General features: G+C 38.8%; 1 protein-coding gene across 4 annotated transcripts in view; it reads right to left on the reverse strand.

The window, feature by feature from the left end:
* Nucleotides 1-12,474: 12,474 nt before the first annotated feature.
* HHIP (hedgehog interacting protein) overlaps nucleotides 12,475-16,829 on the reverse strand; it is an 83,730-nt gene continuing 79,375 nt past the window's right edge. Inside the window, exons 13-14 of one of the 4 annotated variants that reach the window (XM_081091825.1) lie at nucleotides 14,087-14,215; nucleotides 12,475-13,262 (exon numbers count right to left, since the gene is read on the reverse strand). In XM_081091825.1, coding sequence (XP_080947951.1) covers nucleotides 13,252-13,262; nucleotides 14,087-14,215 — 140 coding nt within the window. In that variant the 3' untranslated portion in view covers nucleotides 12,475-13,251. Of the gene's footprint in view, nucleotides 13,263-13,362; nucleotides 14,216-16,829 lie in introns of those variants that run through there. The other 3 variants (XM_081091824.1, XM_081091823.1, XM_081091826.1) reach the window with 3 other exon arrangements.

The raw sequence follows: 16,829 nt of genomic DNA on the forward strand, positions 1-16,829 counted from the left end.
GCTCACGTAATATTTCTGTGGGACTGACTGTGCTGCTTCAGAGCCAGATTGTCGGGTTCAAATCCCCACTCTACCACGTAGTAGCCGTGGGAACTCTGTGTCTCTCCCCCGCCCCCCATTTCTTCCTTTGTAAAATGGTGCAGGAGTAGCTGCCTCACCTGGTCTTTGAGAAGGTTAAATGAGTTAGTGTTTGTAAAGTGCTCATTGGATGGTAATTCTCCGGGAGTCTTTTGTGTTTCTGCACATCTTGTAAGCAGAAGCACCGAATGCCTTTCTTCTGAACTCTTTTTTCAAGGATGCTTGTATAGCAAACAGCCTGGGAAGACAGAGGTAGCTTCTCCCTCTAATGCAAAGGTCAGGCAGGTCTGTCTACTGCCCATTATAAAAGATTGGGTATCCTAACCTCAAAGTTCCTCTTTTGTAACTCACCCACTGCATGTGCAGGTATCACCTGGTCCTTTCTTTGGGAATTGGGGCTCAGAGAACTAGTTACTGGTTATGGCTACTGCTGTGAGGAATAAACTCCTCTGAACCAGGAGTCTTGTGTCCTCTGCCAGCATCCTTGAGCTCATGGCAGGCTAACTTGTTAGCTACGAATTACAGTGATATCTTAGACCCTTCACAGTTTTTGGCAGCACCTAGAAGAGGTGCCTAGTACACAGTCCCCTACAAGTGTTAGGTTTTATTACCGTGACCCCCACTTATTTCCACTGGTTTAGCTGAATCACTACTGTCCTATGCCTTTTGTGTCCACTTCCATTTAGGGATAGATCTTTTCTTCACTCTGTCTTTAGCCCTCTGACACCTTCCTTAGCTGTACCTTCTCGCTATGATTACTTCAGGTGGCATGTGGAAAGATGGTTAGGCAGCCAAATGGATTTTATTTTCTCCCTTTAAATAGTATTTGTTATTGCTCCGAAGTCTTCTCTTCCAGGAGAACTTTATAGCACGACATAGAAAGGCACATAGTGGCACTCTCCTGCCCTGGTTCCTTATCTGTACTTTCTCCAAGGCAGAGAAGAGATTGGCACATGATGAGTGCCAGCCACCATCACTTCTGTCTGCCAGCGCCTCTCTCTGTGTGTGGCGGTTCCTCTGCACTTGTTCACGCTCAGAGATGTGTGCACACGTGATCACAGTGCAGTTTCCACACATGCGCGATGGATTTCAACTGTACTATAAAACTGTACCTGGAGTGAAGCACTTTATTGGTTTTGGTGAAAGGCCAATGTGAGAAATTTCAGAGCAAAGAGTATGTTTAATATACCATTTGGAATAAGCTGCAGGATCAAAGCAAAGTCAAAGGGCATGGGAAGCCTTTCACTGTGAATTATCTGTGAGGGATTATCAGGCACACACATCACCAAAACATCTTAACTGAACTGTCTGAACTGCCTTTAGTGCTGATTTATGAAGAAGCCAATATAAAAAGATACTCTTGTTTTTATGTAAACAACTCAAATTTAATTAAAATCAAGTAAAATTAAGCATTCAGTTCCTCAGTCACACCAGCCACCTCTCAAGTGCTCCATTGCCTGCTGTGGCCAGTGGCTACCGTGCTGGCCAGTGCAAAGGCAGGGTGTTTCCATCATCACAGACAGGTCTCTGGGCAGCCTTGTTTGAAAACAATACGTAAATGTTTGAACCAGATAGGCAGTATTGTTCTATAGTAAATAGCACTAAAAGTTGCTTCCAGGCATTTTGATATAATTCTCAATGTGTTTACAGCTTTAAGTTACATGAATGTATCTTGGTGTTAAGATAAAGGTATAAAATTTTATTTCTGAAAATTCAGTATAACACAGAAGTTCATTTTCTTTTTTCCCCCAAGGTTTATATCTTTTAAGAATGTATTTATTCATAGTGATATTTTTCTTTCAAACTTTTTTCTCTTGGTAGGGGTTGTTCCGTTTCTGTTATTACTACACACAATTTTGGCAGAATTTACACCGCCTAAAACAAACATATATTTTATTTTATGGTACATATTGCTTTAGCAACCCAGTTTATTTTGAACAGATAGATGGATTCCAACCTCCATGAAAATATTGTCCTTGTTTGGTGATTATGATGCTGTTGCCGAAAATAAAAACAGCAGCTGTAGTAACAGCAGCAAGTAGCCTCATGACGATGACGGAGCACCACACACAAGGAGTTACTCTGTGTTGTGTACATTCCACTCAACTGAGCACAAGCCTGGAATGAGGATATAGGACACATCACTGTTTGCTTTGGAGGCTGACAGTCATGTGTCCATCAAGTCTTTTCCATGTTCCTGTTCTGTCCTTGAAGTTAGCACAGTCTGTAAACCATGCTCTAGAGCAGTGGTTCTCAACCTTCCTAATGCCGTGACCCTTTAATACAGTTCCTCATGTTGTGGTGACCCCCAACCATAAAATTATTTTTGTTGCTACTTCATAACTGTAATTTTGCTACGGTTATGAATCATAATGTAAATATCTGATATGCAGGATGTATTTTCATTGTTACAAATTGAACATAATTAAAGCATAGTGATTAATCACAAAAACAATATGTAATTATATATGTGTTTTCCGATGGTCTTAGGCGACCCCTGTGAAAGGGTCGTTCGACCCCAAAGGGGTCGCGGCCCACAGGTTAAGAACCGCTGGTCTAGATCCTGTTCTTCAACAATTGGCCCAGGTACCAGCAGCATGAGCCTCACCTGGGAGTGTATCAGAGACATGGAACCTCAGACCTCCTGAATCAGGGTCTGTATGGTAGCAGAGTCTCCAGGTGACAGGTGACAGGAGGCATACTGAAGTTGGAGAAGCACCACTTTAGACAATAAAAATGAGGCCTCTTTGATTTCTGGGCATGGCATTATGGGTTGAATTGTGTCTTCCTCCCTCCCAAAATTTATATTTTGGAGTCCTAAGCCCCAGTATCTCAGAACGTGTCCTTATTTTGAGATGAGGTCTTTACAGAGATATTCAAATTAAAACGAGGTCATTAGGCTGAGCCCAAATTCAGCATGACTGGTGTCCTTATAAAAAGGGAAAGTTTGAGCACAGAGACGTGTTCTAAGGAGACTAAGTGAAGACACAGAGAAGACAGATACCTATAGGTCAAGAAGAGAGGCCTGGAACAGGTCCTTCCCTTATCACCCTCAGAAGGAATCAACTCTGTGGACGCCTGGATGTCAGCCTTCTAGCCTCCAGCGCTAGGAGACAATCAAGTTCTGTTGCTTAAGCCACCCAGCTGGTGGGACTGTGAGGGCTGCCCCAGCAGACACGTGCTTACGCTTTCTTCTCTATCATGAATTGTCCGCCTTTTAGAGAATATTTCCCAGAAGTTTATGCCCTGTATCTGCCCAGAATATGGTATCTATCTGTCAGGTAGGGTGCCTACAATAGTGCTCTTGGGAACACAGTTCATGGAAGGAACAATTATGTTTCTGACAGTTGCAAAACTAGGCACTAAGGACCCTGGAGGGAGTGGTGGCCTTCTTGCAACAGTGCACTTCTCCAGCACAAAGGATACCCACAATAGATCAGAAAGTGTTTCATAAATGTAGAATGAAAGTTTTAGGAGACATTAAAGGGTTCAAAAACTGCCTTATGACCCAGCGATTCCACTTCTGGGTATATATCTGGAGAAATTCAAAATGCTAATTCAACAAAAATATATGCACCCTTATGTTCATTGCAGCATTATTTGCACTAGCCACGATATGGAAGCAACCCAAGTGCCCATCGATAGATAAGTGGGTAAAAGTGGTGGTACATTTAATTTAGACAATGAAGTATAACTCAGTCACAAAAAAGAATGAAATCTCACCATTTGCACCAGCATGGACAGACCTAGAGGATATTATGCTAAGTGAAATAAGCCAGACAGAGAAAGACAAATGCCATATGACTTCACTTACATGTGCAATCTAAAGAACAAAATAAAAGAAAAAACAAACAAAATAAAATAGAAACAGACTCATAGATACAGAGAATAGACTGATGCTTGCCAGAGGGAGGGAGGGGTGTTGAGGGACTGGGTGAAAGAGGTGAAGGGATTAAGAAGTTCAACTTGGTAATTACAAATAGTCAGAGGAATGTAAAATAGAGCATAGGAATATGGTCAATAATATTGTAATAACTATGTGTGGTGCCAGATGAGTACTTGAAATATGAGGAGATCATTTTGTAGAGTATATGATTGTCTAACACCTGAAACTAATAGAAAATAATATTAAATGTCAACTGTAATTGAAAAAAAAAAGAATGACAGTATGTGGATAGGAGGACCAGAAAAAGACTCCAAGAACAAACACATCAGAGAAAGTAACAAATAACCACAGAGAGCAGAGGAGAAGAGGCTGGAAGACTAGAGAAAAATGACTAAGACTGTCTTTTCTCATTGTTTAGCCACCACCCATTAATGCAAAGGAGTAGTTAACAGCCTCCTGTCTGAGATTTGCAATTTCAAATTTGCAATACAGATGTATCCTGGGATTAGGAATATCTAATAACAATACCTGTCAGAGCGGGCAGGAACCTCAGTCTCAATTTATACATAAGGAAGCCGAGTGCCAGTGCAGTGAAGGACTTACCCAGTGTCACCCAGTTAGTTACTTGGGGACACGCGGCCAGGAGCCACATCTGACAGTCTTGGCCCAGGATTCTGCAAGTACACCTGGCACGCATGGCTTTGGTAACTGTAGATCACAGAACAGGGTATCTATGATCATCTAAATTGCTTTACATGAAGCACATGGATTTTGCATCAAGTAGTTTTAATTATAAGGCTATAAATATATGAAAGGGATCTGACGACATCTTATTAAATTGCAAGAGTGAGCTCAAGTAGTTTCTGCTGTGGGCACAGTCCCAAGAAGAATGAATTTTATAGTCAGGAGCCACCCGGGCTTCTTCCTCCCTCTTCCTGCCTCCTCCTTTCCCCCTCTTAAATTCTGTTTGTTTGTTTTAACCATAGAAAATATTGTATAGAAATCAAACATAAATTATGAAAATGCAGAAGAAATATTTCATCCAAGTTGTTTTCTTCCTTTTATTCTGTCATTTATTTGAATGATGGTAGGATTTAATCTCCAGAGAAAACTCTTTGGAACTCCAGTAGAAAACAACAACTATTTTTTCTGATCAGATACTAAGTGAGGCTGCTACTTTGAGTTGTATTTCCATTAGAAATAGTAGATTATTCTAAAAAATTCTTTTTAAAAAGTGTGTGTAAAGAAGCAATTTCATCGAACTCTCTCACATTAACTATCAGACTCCTGGACAAACTGGAAGCTGATAGTTTTAATAACACAAAAGTGAGTATGGCTGAAACCGGTTTGGCTCAGTGGATAGAGCGTTGGCCTGCGGACTGAGGGGTCCCAGGTTCGGTTCCAGTCAAGGGCATGTACCTGAGTTGTGGGCATATCCCCAGTGGGAGGTGTGCAGGAGGCAGCTGATCGATGTTTCTCTCTCATCGATGTTTCTGGCTCTCTGTATCTCTCCCTTCCTCTCTGTGGAAAATCAATAAAATATATTTAAAAAAAAAAGTGAGTATGAAAATTCTTAGGGACAACTGTGGGAGTAATGGCCTCTCCCATGGGGAGCCACATAAGCAATTTAAGGGTTACATATCAGGTTGAGAGGTAGGGTCCTTCTGACTACATCTTGCTGTGATCACGTTGGCATTCAAGGCAATGGTTTTCTCTCCTGTTCTCCTGAAGATGATCTCCATGTCTCTTTGTAATTCTACCATGTTATCTCCCTTTTCATCTGTGTCTTATTATATATGTAGCTCAATCAGTCTAAAGGAGGAAAACAGAAACCACTTCAAATGTTTGCAATGCAGGGAATGTAATGCAGGGAATTGATGACACTGGTGAGGGCAGAGCTAAGTCCATCAAGGGACACGGAAGAAACCCAGGTCAGCAGCAGCCAGAGACCACTTCTGTCCCTAAGCTGTGACACCTTGCCATTATTTTCTTCATGGCCAGTATGCAGGAGCTGCTCTGAGTCTGCCAGGGATTCTAAAAGCAGGAGATATGCCCTCTGGAGATTTATAATCTGGTTGGAGAAGCCAGATATGCACAGGAAACCAAGAGTGTGATTAAGGACTAACTGGCTGGGAGAGATTCTAAGACCTGGGAGGGTAGAGCCTCAGGAAGAGAGGTCTCTGGTGTTTCCTGTGGAGGGAATGAAAGGAAGCTTCTCATGGTGTCACATTGCCTAACTTAAAGCTTCAAGAGTCACCTGAGCGAAGAGACTCTGTCTGTGAATAAGCTTGTAATACATTTTTTTCTCTTAGAAATAGTCATCTCTTATAGAGAAATAGCTTCTCCTCTTGACGGGTCAGAGCTGTATTTATTCAGGGAGAAAGGAGACCTAGATGAAAGTATTTGGTTCTCCTAAAGAATATTGGCAGAGTTAATATTCATGTTCAAAAGAGCATATCTGAGCTTATAGAAATACTCTCGGTGGGGCTAACTGGAAGCTAAGTGGCAAGGTCAACAACATTTTGGGGTATCTGCCACCCCCTTTTTCGTGCTCCTCCCCTTCCTACATGCTTCTTCCCTTCAGGTTGGGTAGTCAGGGCTCTCAACTGCTCTTCTACACTTTTTACTTATTAATTCTTACTTATTTCAAAGGATCAGGTTGAAGTCACTTACAATTTAGAGTAAATTGAAATCAATATAATATCTATGGCTACCTAATCTATCCATACAGTGAAACTAACCCTTAACATTGGCATATATTTGGGGGATTAACATTTTAAAATTAGAATATGAAAAATGACAAAAGGCAAGAATATTCTGAAGTAGTTTGGGTACAGAATATAAAAAAAATTGATGTTCGTATAGTCAGTATGAATATTTACGAAAACTTTTAAATACTAAAATAAAAAATTTTAAAATAGCACATGTATATCAGGTCATAAGATAAAGTTTAATACATTTGATCACGTTAAAGGGCACAAAACACAGTCAGTCTAACCAAATTTCAGGCATGCATTTACATAAATATATTAAATTAAGAAAAGAAATTATACACTTAAACATCCTTTTCACCTAAAAAAATCATTAAATCCACAGATCAACAATAAAAACCAATTCTCTGCATTTACCACTTCAAGATACAATTGTTCTATTTTAAAGATAACACAAATACACTTGTTAGAATTTATATGCATTATACATATATTATATATTACATAGATAGTGTGTATACATATGTAGTGTTTGTACAGATAGATAAATATATATACATGGGTGTGTGCACATGTACAGATACACACAGATGTACTTTAGGCCATCTGTACTATTATTGCTTGATTCTAGTGCTGAGCTGAATTAGAGTTGGTTGGGTGTGATCAGGGTCTTTTGCTTCAAACATATTCATCATGCCCATTGGGCTCACAATCCCCCACTATCAATGTCCTTGTCTTTTCTATATCACATAGTCACACTAGGCACTTCAATAAATATTTGCTGAATTAATGAATGGCTGGTTGACTGAATAATAGAAGGTTGGTTAAAAAATCAAATTAATTCAGATTTAGAGGGATTATCTGAGCCAATGACACTGCATGTTACTTTTCAGAAGAACATACATAGAAATCCCAACTACTACATTTATTAACTCTGCTGCCTCAAACCTGTACCTGCTTTTATACTTGCTCACACAGCCTTCTGCCTCTTATTAACAGGAATTCCAGCAAGGATTGGTTCTGGTAGCTTCTGTGTGTGAGATTACAGACAAATTGTTGCTCTAATTGTCAACAACCTGAAGGAAAATGAACAACTAGAAAAACTAAAATGTATTAGAAGGATGATAAGTTCTTTAAAACTGCACAAAATTCTTTAAAACTTCACAAAATCAATCACAGATAAAGCCTCGAAAGATAAGGGAGTTTCTTTTCAGATTTGTCTTTTGCTTAGTAAGGATAATAATTCAGTAAATTTTTTCATTTTAATTAGATGGGTTTCTTTTAAATAAATAGTTGTCTTTCACATATCCTAGGCAATCAAGCTCCAAAAATTCCAATATACCTCAGTGTCATTTATCCTGTTACTACATAGTTCTTGGTGAAATGCATGTCCAAAAATGTCCTGTAAGTGTAATGAGATATGGGAAATATCTGATACCTGATAAGGTCATCAACTTGATTTCTCAATAATAGTATTACAAATAGAATGTATAAATGTATTAAATCATATTAGGCTCTACTATAAATGAAATCTTACTTTATTCTAGGAAAGTCATGCCTCAGATTTTAAGAATATGAGGTAAAGAAATATCCAACATATATTTTGGGCATAAAGTATACCAAACCTGATTATACATTGTTCATCTGAATGGAAACTATTGGCTAGCTATTTCTTAGTTCAAAAGGAAATGTACAAGAATTAGTTTTTAACTGTGAAGACAAAGTTTATTTTATAACTTTGTCTTCACAATTAATTAACTAGCTATTATGAATTTCCCATCACTGTTAATGTTCTGTTCTTCTTATCTTATGTGCTAAAATGAAATGTCTTTTGAACTTCAAAGATTATAGCCAATTGAAATAACTCACCAAACTTTTAAGTGAATTTGTATATATAGGTATATATGTATTTTGATTTTAAGTAAATTCTTCATCTACATATGCAAAAACATCTTGACTGAAACATGGTGTTTGACTTTGGGATGTATGTGAGATATAACTTTAGAATTCATATTGATATTTTGGGGGATTTTTTGGTAAGCCACTATGTAGTCTGGCTTAAAAAAAAAAGCAATAACAGGTTTTAAGCCTACTTTTGTGTTGATACAAAGGATCCATTGCTTATTTTTTATTTTCTAACCAATTTATATATGAGCTATATCAAAGAAAGCAGAGTAAATGATGGACCTATCTTGGGTTTGCATTCAATGAAAAATTTAAGAAAAGTGCTAATCTTCTAATTGAACAAATCTCCTCATGGCAGCTGGAGAAACTACTACTGTGATTGACAGGAAACCGGCACTACGCCCCTCCCTCCCGCTTTCATGAATACATCTTACTCGCCTGCACACCTATTTTAAGGCAACTTCCAAAACTTATGAGGAGATATTTAAGAGAAAGGAGTGTTGAAGTTGGCTAGGACTAGCGTTTGACAGGTTCTCTGATCATGTTTTCAATATTTTTAATATTGAAATGCTTCTATTCTTAGGTTTCCCGCCTTCTTTGACATCTTATGAAATATTGGAGGTATGACTAATTCGTGTTGGTGTGATGAAGAGAAAGAAGGTAAGAAAACAAACATATATTTCTTTTGGCTATTCTAAAGAGGAACTTTGCACCTAATGCCAGCGTTCGCGATAATAGGCCCACTAACTTCCTGGGGGTGGTATAGAAAAACACACATTTCCTGGGCATGGAACTGTTGTTTGAGTTCCCTGCAAATTCAAGTCTCAACTGGGGTGGGGAAAGGAGACTCTGCCAGAGTTGGCGACCTGCTCCAAAGGCTTCTTTAAACCAGCAGTCGCCAACCTTTCGGACCTGAAGGACCACCAGGGGTCCAGGGACCACCGCTTGGTGACCGCTGAGTAGACGTTAATGGTTGTTGCTTGAATAGGAAATAGCTACTAACTTTCCTTACTGTCGGCTGAAGCTCTCTCCTAGGGATATTTTTGTGTCTTTCCTGCAGCTGTGATGGAACGCCAGCTGAACTGGAGCATCTGGGCTGGTAGTCATTTTTGCTTTTGGTCACTTCTTTCAATTATTGTAATAGATCAGTCTTGTATGTTTATCTATTGTTCTTCATGGTACAGAGTCTGAGCAAATGTGACATCAGGAGACAGTATTTTTTCAGAAAATTAAATAAAAGTCAATAAAATCAGTAGCAGCCTACCCCAGGACATCTTCATTATGGGTGTACTGGGGACGTCTGTTTTGTTAAAAAAAAAAAAAAAAAGAGACAGAGAAAGAGAGAAGGGAGAGGTTAAAAGTTAGAAAGCTATATGGGGGAAGGGGCAAAAGGAAAGAGAGGAGAGAGAGAGAGAAGAGAGAGAAATAGTTATCATAGGTAACATTCTGTAGAGATGCTCAGAAACTTTATTGATCAGCCAACTACAGCTGCCTGTGGTATACTTTATTTTTCCTCTTACAAATTTGGACTTGGTTTTTCTTTTATGTTTTAAAGCTAAGAAAGTTGGACTAGTAAAAGTTTAAATTTATGTATACTTTAGAAGACTCTTGTTGTGGCATCTAACCTCATAACTTATACCTAGCACGCTTCGTTGTATAGTACATGATTCAGAGATAAAAACAATCTTAAAAAGAAATACAGGGTGTCCCCCTCAAATGTATACATACCTTGGCAGCTGATAGCTCAATTTTGAAAACTTTAATAAATACTGCCTTTAAAATTATTCAAAGTGTGGGTATACATTTTTTGGGACACCCTATATATTAAAAATTGTTAGTACATCATTATGTAATTATTTTCAAAGAAATAAATCAGAAGAAGCGCCTGCTCTGAAGTATGTAAATGAAAAAGAGTTTTCTATTTAGGTTGTGTGCATATATTGAATGTGTAGGTTTCTTTGCTCTTTCTTTACAAGATAGTCCATTAATCTGAGAAAACATCTAAGTATTCTTTGTGATAAAATAAAAAATATATTTTACAAAAGCCGCACTGAAACAAAATTCAAAGAAGAAAAGTGCTTTTTATCATCACTCAAATTTCTGAAATTATCCGTTCTTTTTCACTTTAATAATGTGCCAATTTCATTTTCTTCTCATTACCTTATATAATTGGCAAGAAAACAAAATGTTTTTAACTAGGACAAGAGTGTGGTAGAAGCAGTGGCAGGAAGTTTTTTTCCAATTCTTTCTAGTCTACCATAGCAGCGTTTCATATTAAACTGACACCCACATATTAGAACAGATAAAGGCATAACAATATATATATTTCTATTTCACTATTTCATCTTGATCTCACACACCTGCGTTCACAAGGACATTTCTTCCATTCTGACTGTGTGCTTTATGAACTGAGTTGGTGGAGATGCTGCCATTTGTGGGAAGAAACAGTAACTTTTCCTTAGCTCCCACTTTTTAACCAATTCCTATCTGTCTCTCATTATGAATCATTATGAATCATAAGACAATTCTTCGGTCACATATTTAAAAAATCTACTTGAAATAATAGTTCAAAAAATGTTTGAAATGACCACTGAGTTTAAAATATGTAGCTATCCTTGTCCAGTTTGTGTGGCTCAATGGTTGAGCATCTACCCATGAACCAAGAGGTCCCAGATTCGATTCCTGGTCAGGGCACATGTCCGAGTTGTGGGCTCAGTTCCCAGTGAGGGGCAAGTAGGAGACAGCTGATCTATGTCTCCCTTTCTCATCTATGTTTCTATCTCTCTATCTCCTCTCTTACTCTAAAAAATCAACAAAAAATACTTTAAAAATAAAATAAAATCTGTAGGCATCCATTAATCATTGCTACTTATGTCTCTCCTAAGAACAGAAAGAAATGACTCCAATGAGTTTCCTTTCTTTGCTTGGGTATGATATCCACAGATCTTGTTATCTTCTTTTTAGAAGATTGTGTTCTTTCATTCTAATGACTCAAAATAGAAAAAGCAATGACACCTGGGGTACATATGTTTTTCTAAGTCATCTTCCATTAGGAAAGGACTGTATAAAAAACTGGGGTCTGCTCAATTTAATATAGATATTTTTAAATAGGAGAACTAATGACAATATAACACCTTGTCTATGGGAAATATTATTTTGGAAGAGATGGAAAGATTCAGAATGTAAGAAGAAACACTGGATTTTCCAGATTTTACTGAATATATAGCAGTATCCTTATTGTTTTCAGTGAAACTATGACCAGGAGAATGTGTAATAAAACTGCACAATTTGACAGATTCAGACAGCCGGCTCCCTCACAAAAAGTTCACATTTTGTTAATGTCACCACATTGAATAAGGGATGATTAGATGGTAAGGTCCATTTACAAAAATGGTTGTCAGGACATTTTTTTTTAAATTGTAAAACTTTCTGTGATGGAATTCGGTAAAAGGGCTATGAAGAGAAAGCAATGGAGACAAAAGACTGCTATTAACCTACAGATGCAGGCTACTGCAGGGTTCATTGCAAGATTTGTCACACTGTTGGGCCAATGAAGTGTTAGTGTGACTAGAAGGGACCACCCCTTTTCTGGGGTAAGAGGGCAATTTGGTCTCCATGCTCATTTAATTCTGAGACTTCTTTGAATAGACTGTCAATTGAATCTAAATTGTGCAAAATTATGCATGCACTTTTTAATGCAGCTATTGTTCACTAAGCACTGAACCAAGATTTCTCAACCCATTTCCATGTGGCATGAGGTCACTTGAAACTTAAGTAATCATATATGGAAGACAAGAGCAGTGTGCTTAACCAATCTTTCCACATTGTGGCTTCTGTATAAATGCTCACTGTGCTTTCACTGCAGCCCTTCCTGCTTTAAATCAGTAGAGAAATACTAGTTACAAGATTTTATTCTTTTTCACTGAGGTTCCTGTTCCTGAAAGGAAGGAGCAGGTTTGGGAAGTCAGCCTGCGCTGTATAATCTATACCACTCTCCAATTTAGATTCTGCAGGAACAGCTGTTTGCTGGAGGGCAGCCTGTCGTGGGCGTGCGCGTGTCACGGGTAGGTGTTTTTTTCAGTAGTGCAAAGAGGCCTTATAATTTTGTTATAATCCAGACATGGAGAGCTGGCCTTGGAACCCATTAAGAAAAATGTCTATCAGACTTGTTACAGTTGTGAGTGAGAACAGCATTTCTTTGAAAACCTGAATAGAACATTTACAGAAATTTATTCATACATTAACCAAAGAGGAACTTCATTGAGATCTGGAGGAACATATACATGAAAAGTCATATTTGGCAAGAATTATTATATGAAAAGTTTGTACAAGGGACAGCTTACATAGCCAGGATTTGTTTAAAAGCGAGTGAACTCTTCTCCAGTGAGGTTCGGTTGATGTGCAATCTGTTACGCTCTAATCGCATACACGGACAGTCTTGCTACGGTGAAAAGCACTTTACAAACGTTTAATGCTGGCATTTTATAAGGATTGGTTGTTTTCTTGCTTTTTCATCCGTCGTTAAGGATTACATGTTGGCACAAGGATACATTGCTAGATTAGATCCACAGCACATTTAAGACTGTTTGCTTTCTCACTCCCCTTCTTTCCAATTAAGATGGTGAAAAATGTAACTTTAGTATTTTACAGGACAGGGTAAAGGTGTTTCATCTAGGTGATGTCTATATTATAAAAATAAAATAAAAAATATAAATATGTAACACAAACCCAGTGCCTATTGTTAAATAAAATATACAATAAAAGCAGACCTTTTAGGAAGATTGGTTTTAGAATATGCTGTTATGATTTAATTATAAAACACTTGAGAACAATCTTGATATTAAGCTAGAGTAACCAGATTTCTCCGCCAAAAAAAAGGGAAGTGCATAACATTCTGTAATTGGATACAATGATGAAAATGAAGATTACAGTTTTAAATCAAGTTGCCCATTTAGAAATTCATCAGGGAGTTCTGAAACATTCTCACATTATAGTCCTTTAATATAAAAATATTGCCTTTTTTATTAGATCCATCAGATTGCACAGTAATGGTTCAAAACTCCATTAAAGTTGACTTTAGTTATTACAGACAGAAAATTCCTGGGAAGTCAAATAATCTCTTCTGGTAATATAAAAAATCCCGTTATCAATTTACAATGGAATTTCTGTGTAAATTACTCTACACAAGGAAATATATATATTTTTAAAACCCATCTGTTATGCAACCATACATATAGGGGTTGTGAGTGTGTGTACGTGCGTATGTGAACAGACGTGCCAACATACACACACAGAATCTGCACATTTCTGGAAACTATTTTTAAATTAATAAAAAGAAAATGAAATCACAGGAGTGTGTAGCAGGATAACAGTCTTTCTTTTTAATGACAGGATAAAAAATAAATGCCCATTGGAAAGGAATAGTCAAACAGTCCCAGAAACTATACAATGTAACTTGTTAGATCCAGCAAATAAGATGTCATGTCAATGATCTGATCAAGAATACCTGCCCTGGTCACTCTGCGGATGTTTCTGTCCACTTGTTCACACTGAGGACCAAGGTATCCTTTCTTACAGAGGCACTTGTTGGGTCGAACACAGACGCCTCCATGACGACAGGCTGGCTCACATTTTGCTGGGAGGAAAAGAAAAGAGCAATACAATCACACTCAACGTCGTGTATGTCAGAAACAGCACAAGTCGTCATTGAGTAAGGGAAGGGAGGGAGAGGAGGCAGAAGCCAGTCACAGAATAATCCAAAAGATAATAAAGACAAGAAGGGAAGAACGCTTTCAAACCCAAAGTTATTTGCAGACCAGACCTCAGCAGAGAATGGGAGACCTTGCCAGAAAAGCATAGATCATGGGAAACAATTTTAATCCCTTGCAAAACAGACTCTTTAAAACAAGGATTTCAGTTCTTTGCAAGTCTCGGCCCCACTAGGGCATTTCCATGTAATTCTATGTTCCTGTTCCCCCAGGGAGGACCTCAGTGTGGGAAGGGCCTGGCCCATGAGAGAGGCCATGGCTTGAGCATCTCCAAATAACATAAAGGGATGGTCAGGTGTCAGTGTCGGTTTTGATGCAGTAGTGAGCACTTGGACTTCCTAGGACCCCTCCTCATTGCTCCTACGAGGTACCCAGCATATGCTGCCTCTCAGAACACATGGAAGGTCCTTCCTGGATCAGTGCAGTTGGCCAGTGAAGGATGTTCTTAGCAATCCTTTTCAGGGCTACTCTACAGCACAGAGTCTCTCCATAAAAGGACTTTACCACTACAGTATTGGTGGGAATGTAAAGATTTACTGCTAAAATGAGATGGAGAGAGAAAATTGGGTATATAACTTCATTGTCTTTTGCTGATAGGATAAATCTGGGATGTACAGCCCTGAAGGCAGAATCAAATTCCTTGAATACATTTCCTTATACTTTCAGGGGACAGGGTCATTTTAACCTTTGCAACGCATTAATCAAAAAGGGGTCTGTCCATTATAAACTTATGGACAATAATAGATACAGAGGCAGAGCTGCCTCAAACAGATTGTCAAAATGCAGCGGGAAGGCCGGGGAGGGTTGAGGGGCAGGAGGGAGGCGGGTAAGAGATCAACCGAAGGACTTGTATGCATGCATATAAGCATAACCAATGGACATAAGACACTGGGGGGTGGGGGAGGCCAGGGGATTGTCAAGGGCGGGGGAAAAAAAAAAGGACACATATGTAATACCCTTTGTAATACTTTAAGCAATAAAATAAAAAAAAAGGGGGTCTGTGGTTGACACATGGAAAAGGGAGAACAAAAAGGAAATAGACTGTTCTCTCTTTTAAATTTGTGGGAGATGAGTAAACTATGTGAGTATAGGAATAAAATTCTTGCTTGGGTCACAAATATCACAAATGGTTTAATCTTATGAAATGGTTCTGATTTATCTTATATGTTTAAATTATTTAAACTGATTTACTGGGAAGATTAAAGTACTTTATTGAAATAAAACTTAATGTTAGCTCAAAGAATATCTATTTTCATTTATATCACATATTATTATTAACTAGGGGCCCGGTGCATGAAATTTGTGCATGGGGGTGGGGAGGAAGGGGGGGAAAGTTGGGTCCCTCAGCCCGACCTACACCCTCTCCAATCTGGGAGCCCTCAGGGGATGTCCTACTGCTGGCTTAGGCCTGCTCCCCATGGTTCTCTGCTCTCTGCGGACCTGCCTGCTTGATGCCACCGCTGGCCCTGGTGTCTGCTCTCTGTGGGGGCCTGCTTGCCCTTCACCACCAGGGCCAGGGGCAAGCAGGGCCCTGCTGTCTGCTGTCTGCTCCCTTGCTGCGGAGGACGTTCCTGCCCCCGGCCGCTTATGCGCATGCCGACTTGGAGCGCCTGAGTCCCGGGGATGTTCCCACCCCACCCCCAGCTGCTCGGCACCTGTGCGCATAGGCCCGGAGTGGCCGGGGGTTGTTCCAGGACACCAGGCGCTCTGGGCCTACATGCGGGCCTAAAGGCTCAGAGCAGCCTGGCTTCTGAGGACGCCTGACCCCGGGACCCAGGCTGCTTGGCACCGGTGCACACGCAAGCAGCTGCCCTGCCCCTGGCCACTTGGTGCCTGTGTATGCAAATTAATCTGCCATCTTTGTTGGGTTAATTTGCATAATCACTCCTGATTGGCTGTGGGGGTGTCATGAAGTATGGTCAATTTGCATATTTCTCTTCTATTAGTGTAGATACCTATTATGGTATATGTATAATTTCACCCATATAATTTGTTTGCCATCAGTTTAAATGTACTGTTGCTAGAAGGCACTAAATAAATATTTGTGATCTAATAGTTTGAGAAGTTAGGCAAAATGCAAAGTAAGGAATAAAACAGAATGGACACAATATAGAAGAAGCAGAGAGAATGCATATTGTCAGGAATCAAAGGGAGCAGAGGGGAGATATAGTCTCAGAAATTAGAATATTAGTGCATTTGAACATTGATAGTATAGTAACCATAGTATTAATCAATCATGAAATGTTATTAGTGCTGAAATAATTTAAGCTTAAAATATAGGCTGTATATGTAACTTTAAATATTGGCTACTTTTTGTCATACAATATACAAAGTAGACAAGTTATGGTTGTAATTTTTCTGAAACAAATACATGTTTAGGGTAAAGAAAAAAGTTAACATTTATGAATTAAGAATGGGGCTTTTAATTTTCATTGGCAAGAGATACTTTAATACTTAAAATAGCAGAGGTCAAAATTTTTA

The sequence above is a fragment of the Myotis nattereri genome (genome assembly GCF_964212035.1).
Source record: "Myotis nattereri genome assembly, chromosome: 5".
NCBI classification, from domain to species: domain Eukaryota; kingdom Metazoa; phylum Chordata; class Mammalia; order Chiroptera; family Vespertilionidae; genus Myotis; species Myotis nattereri.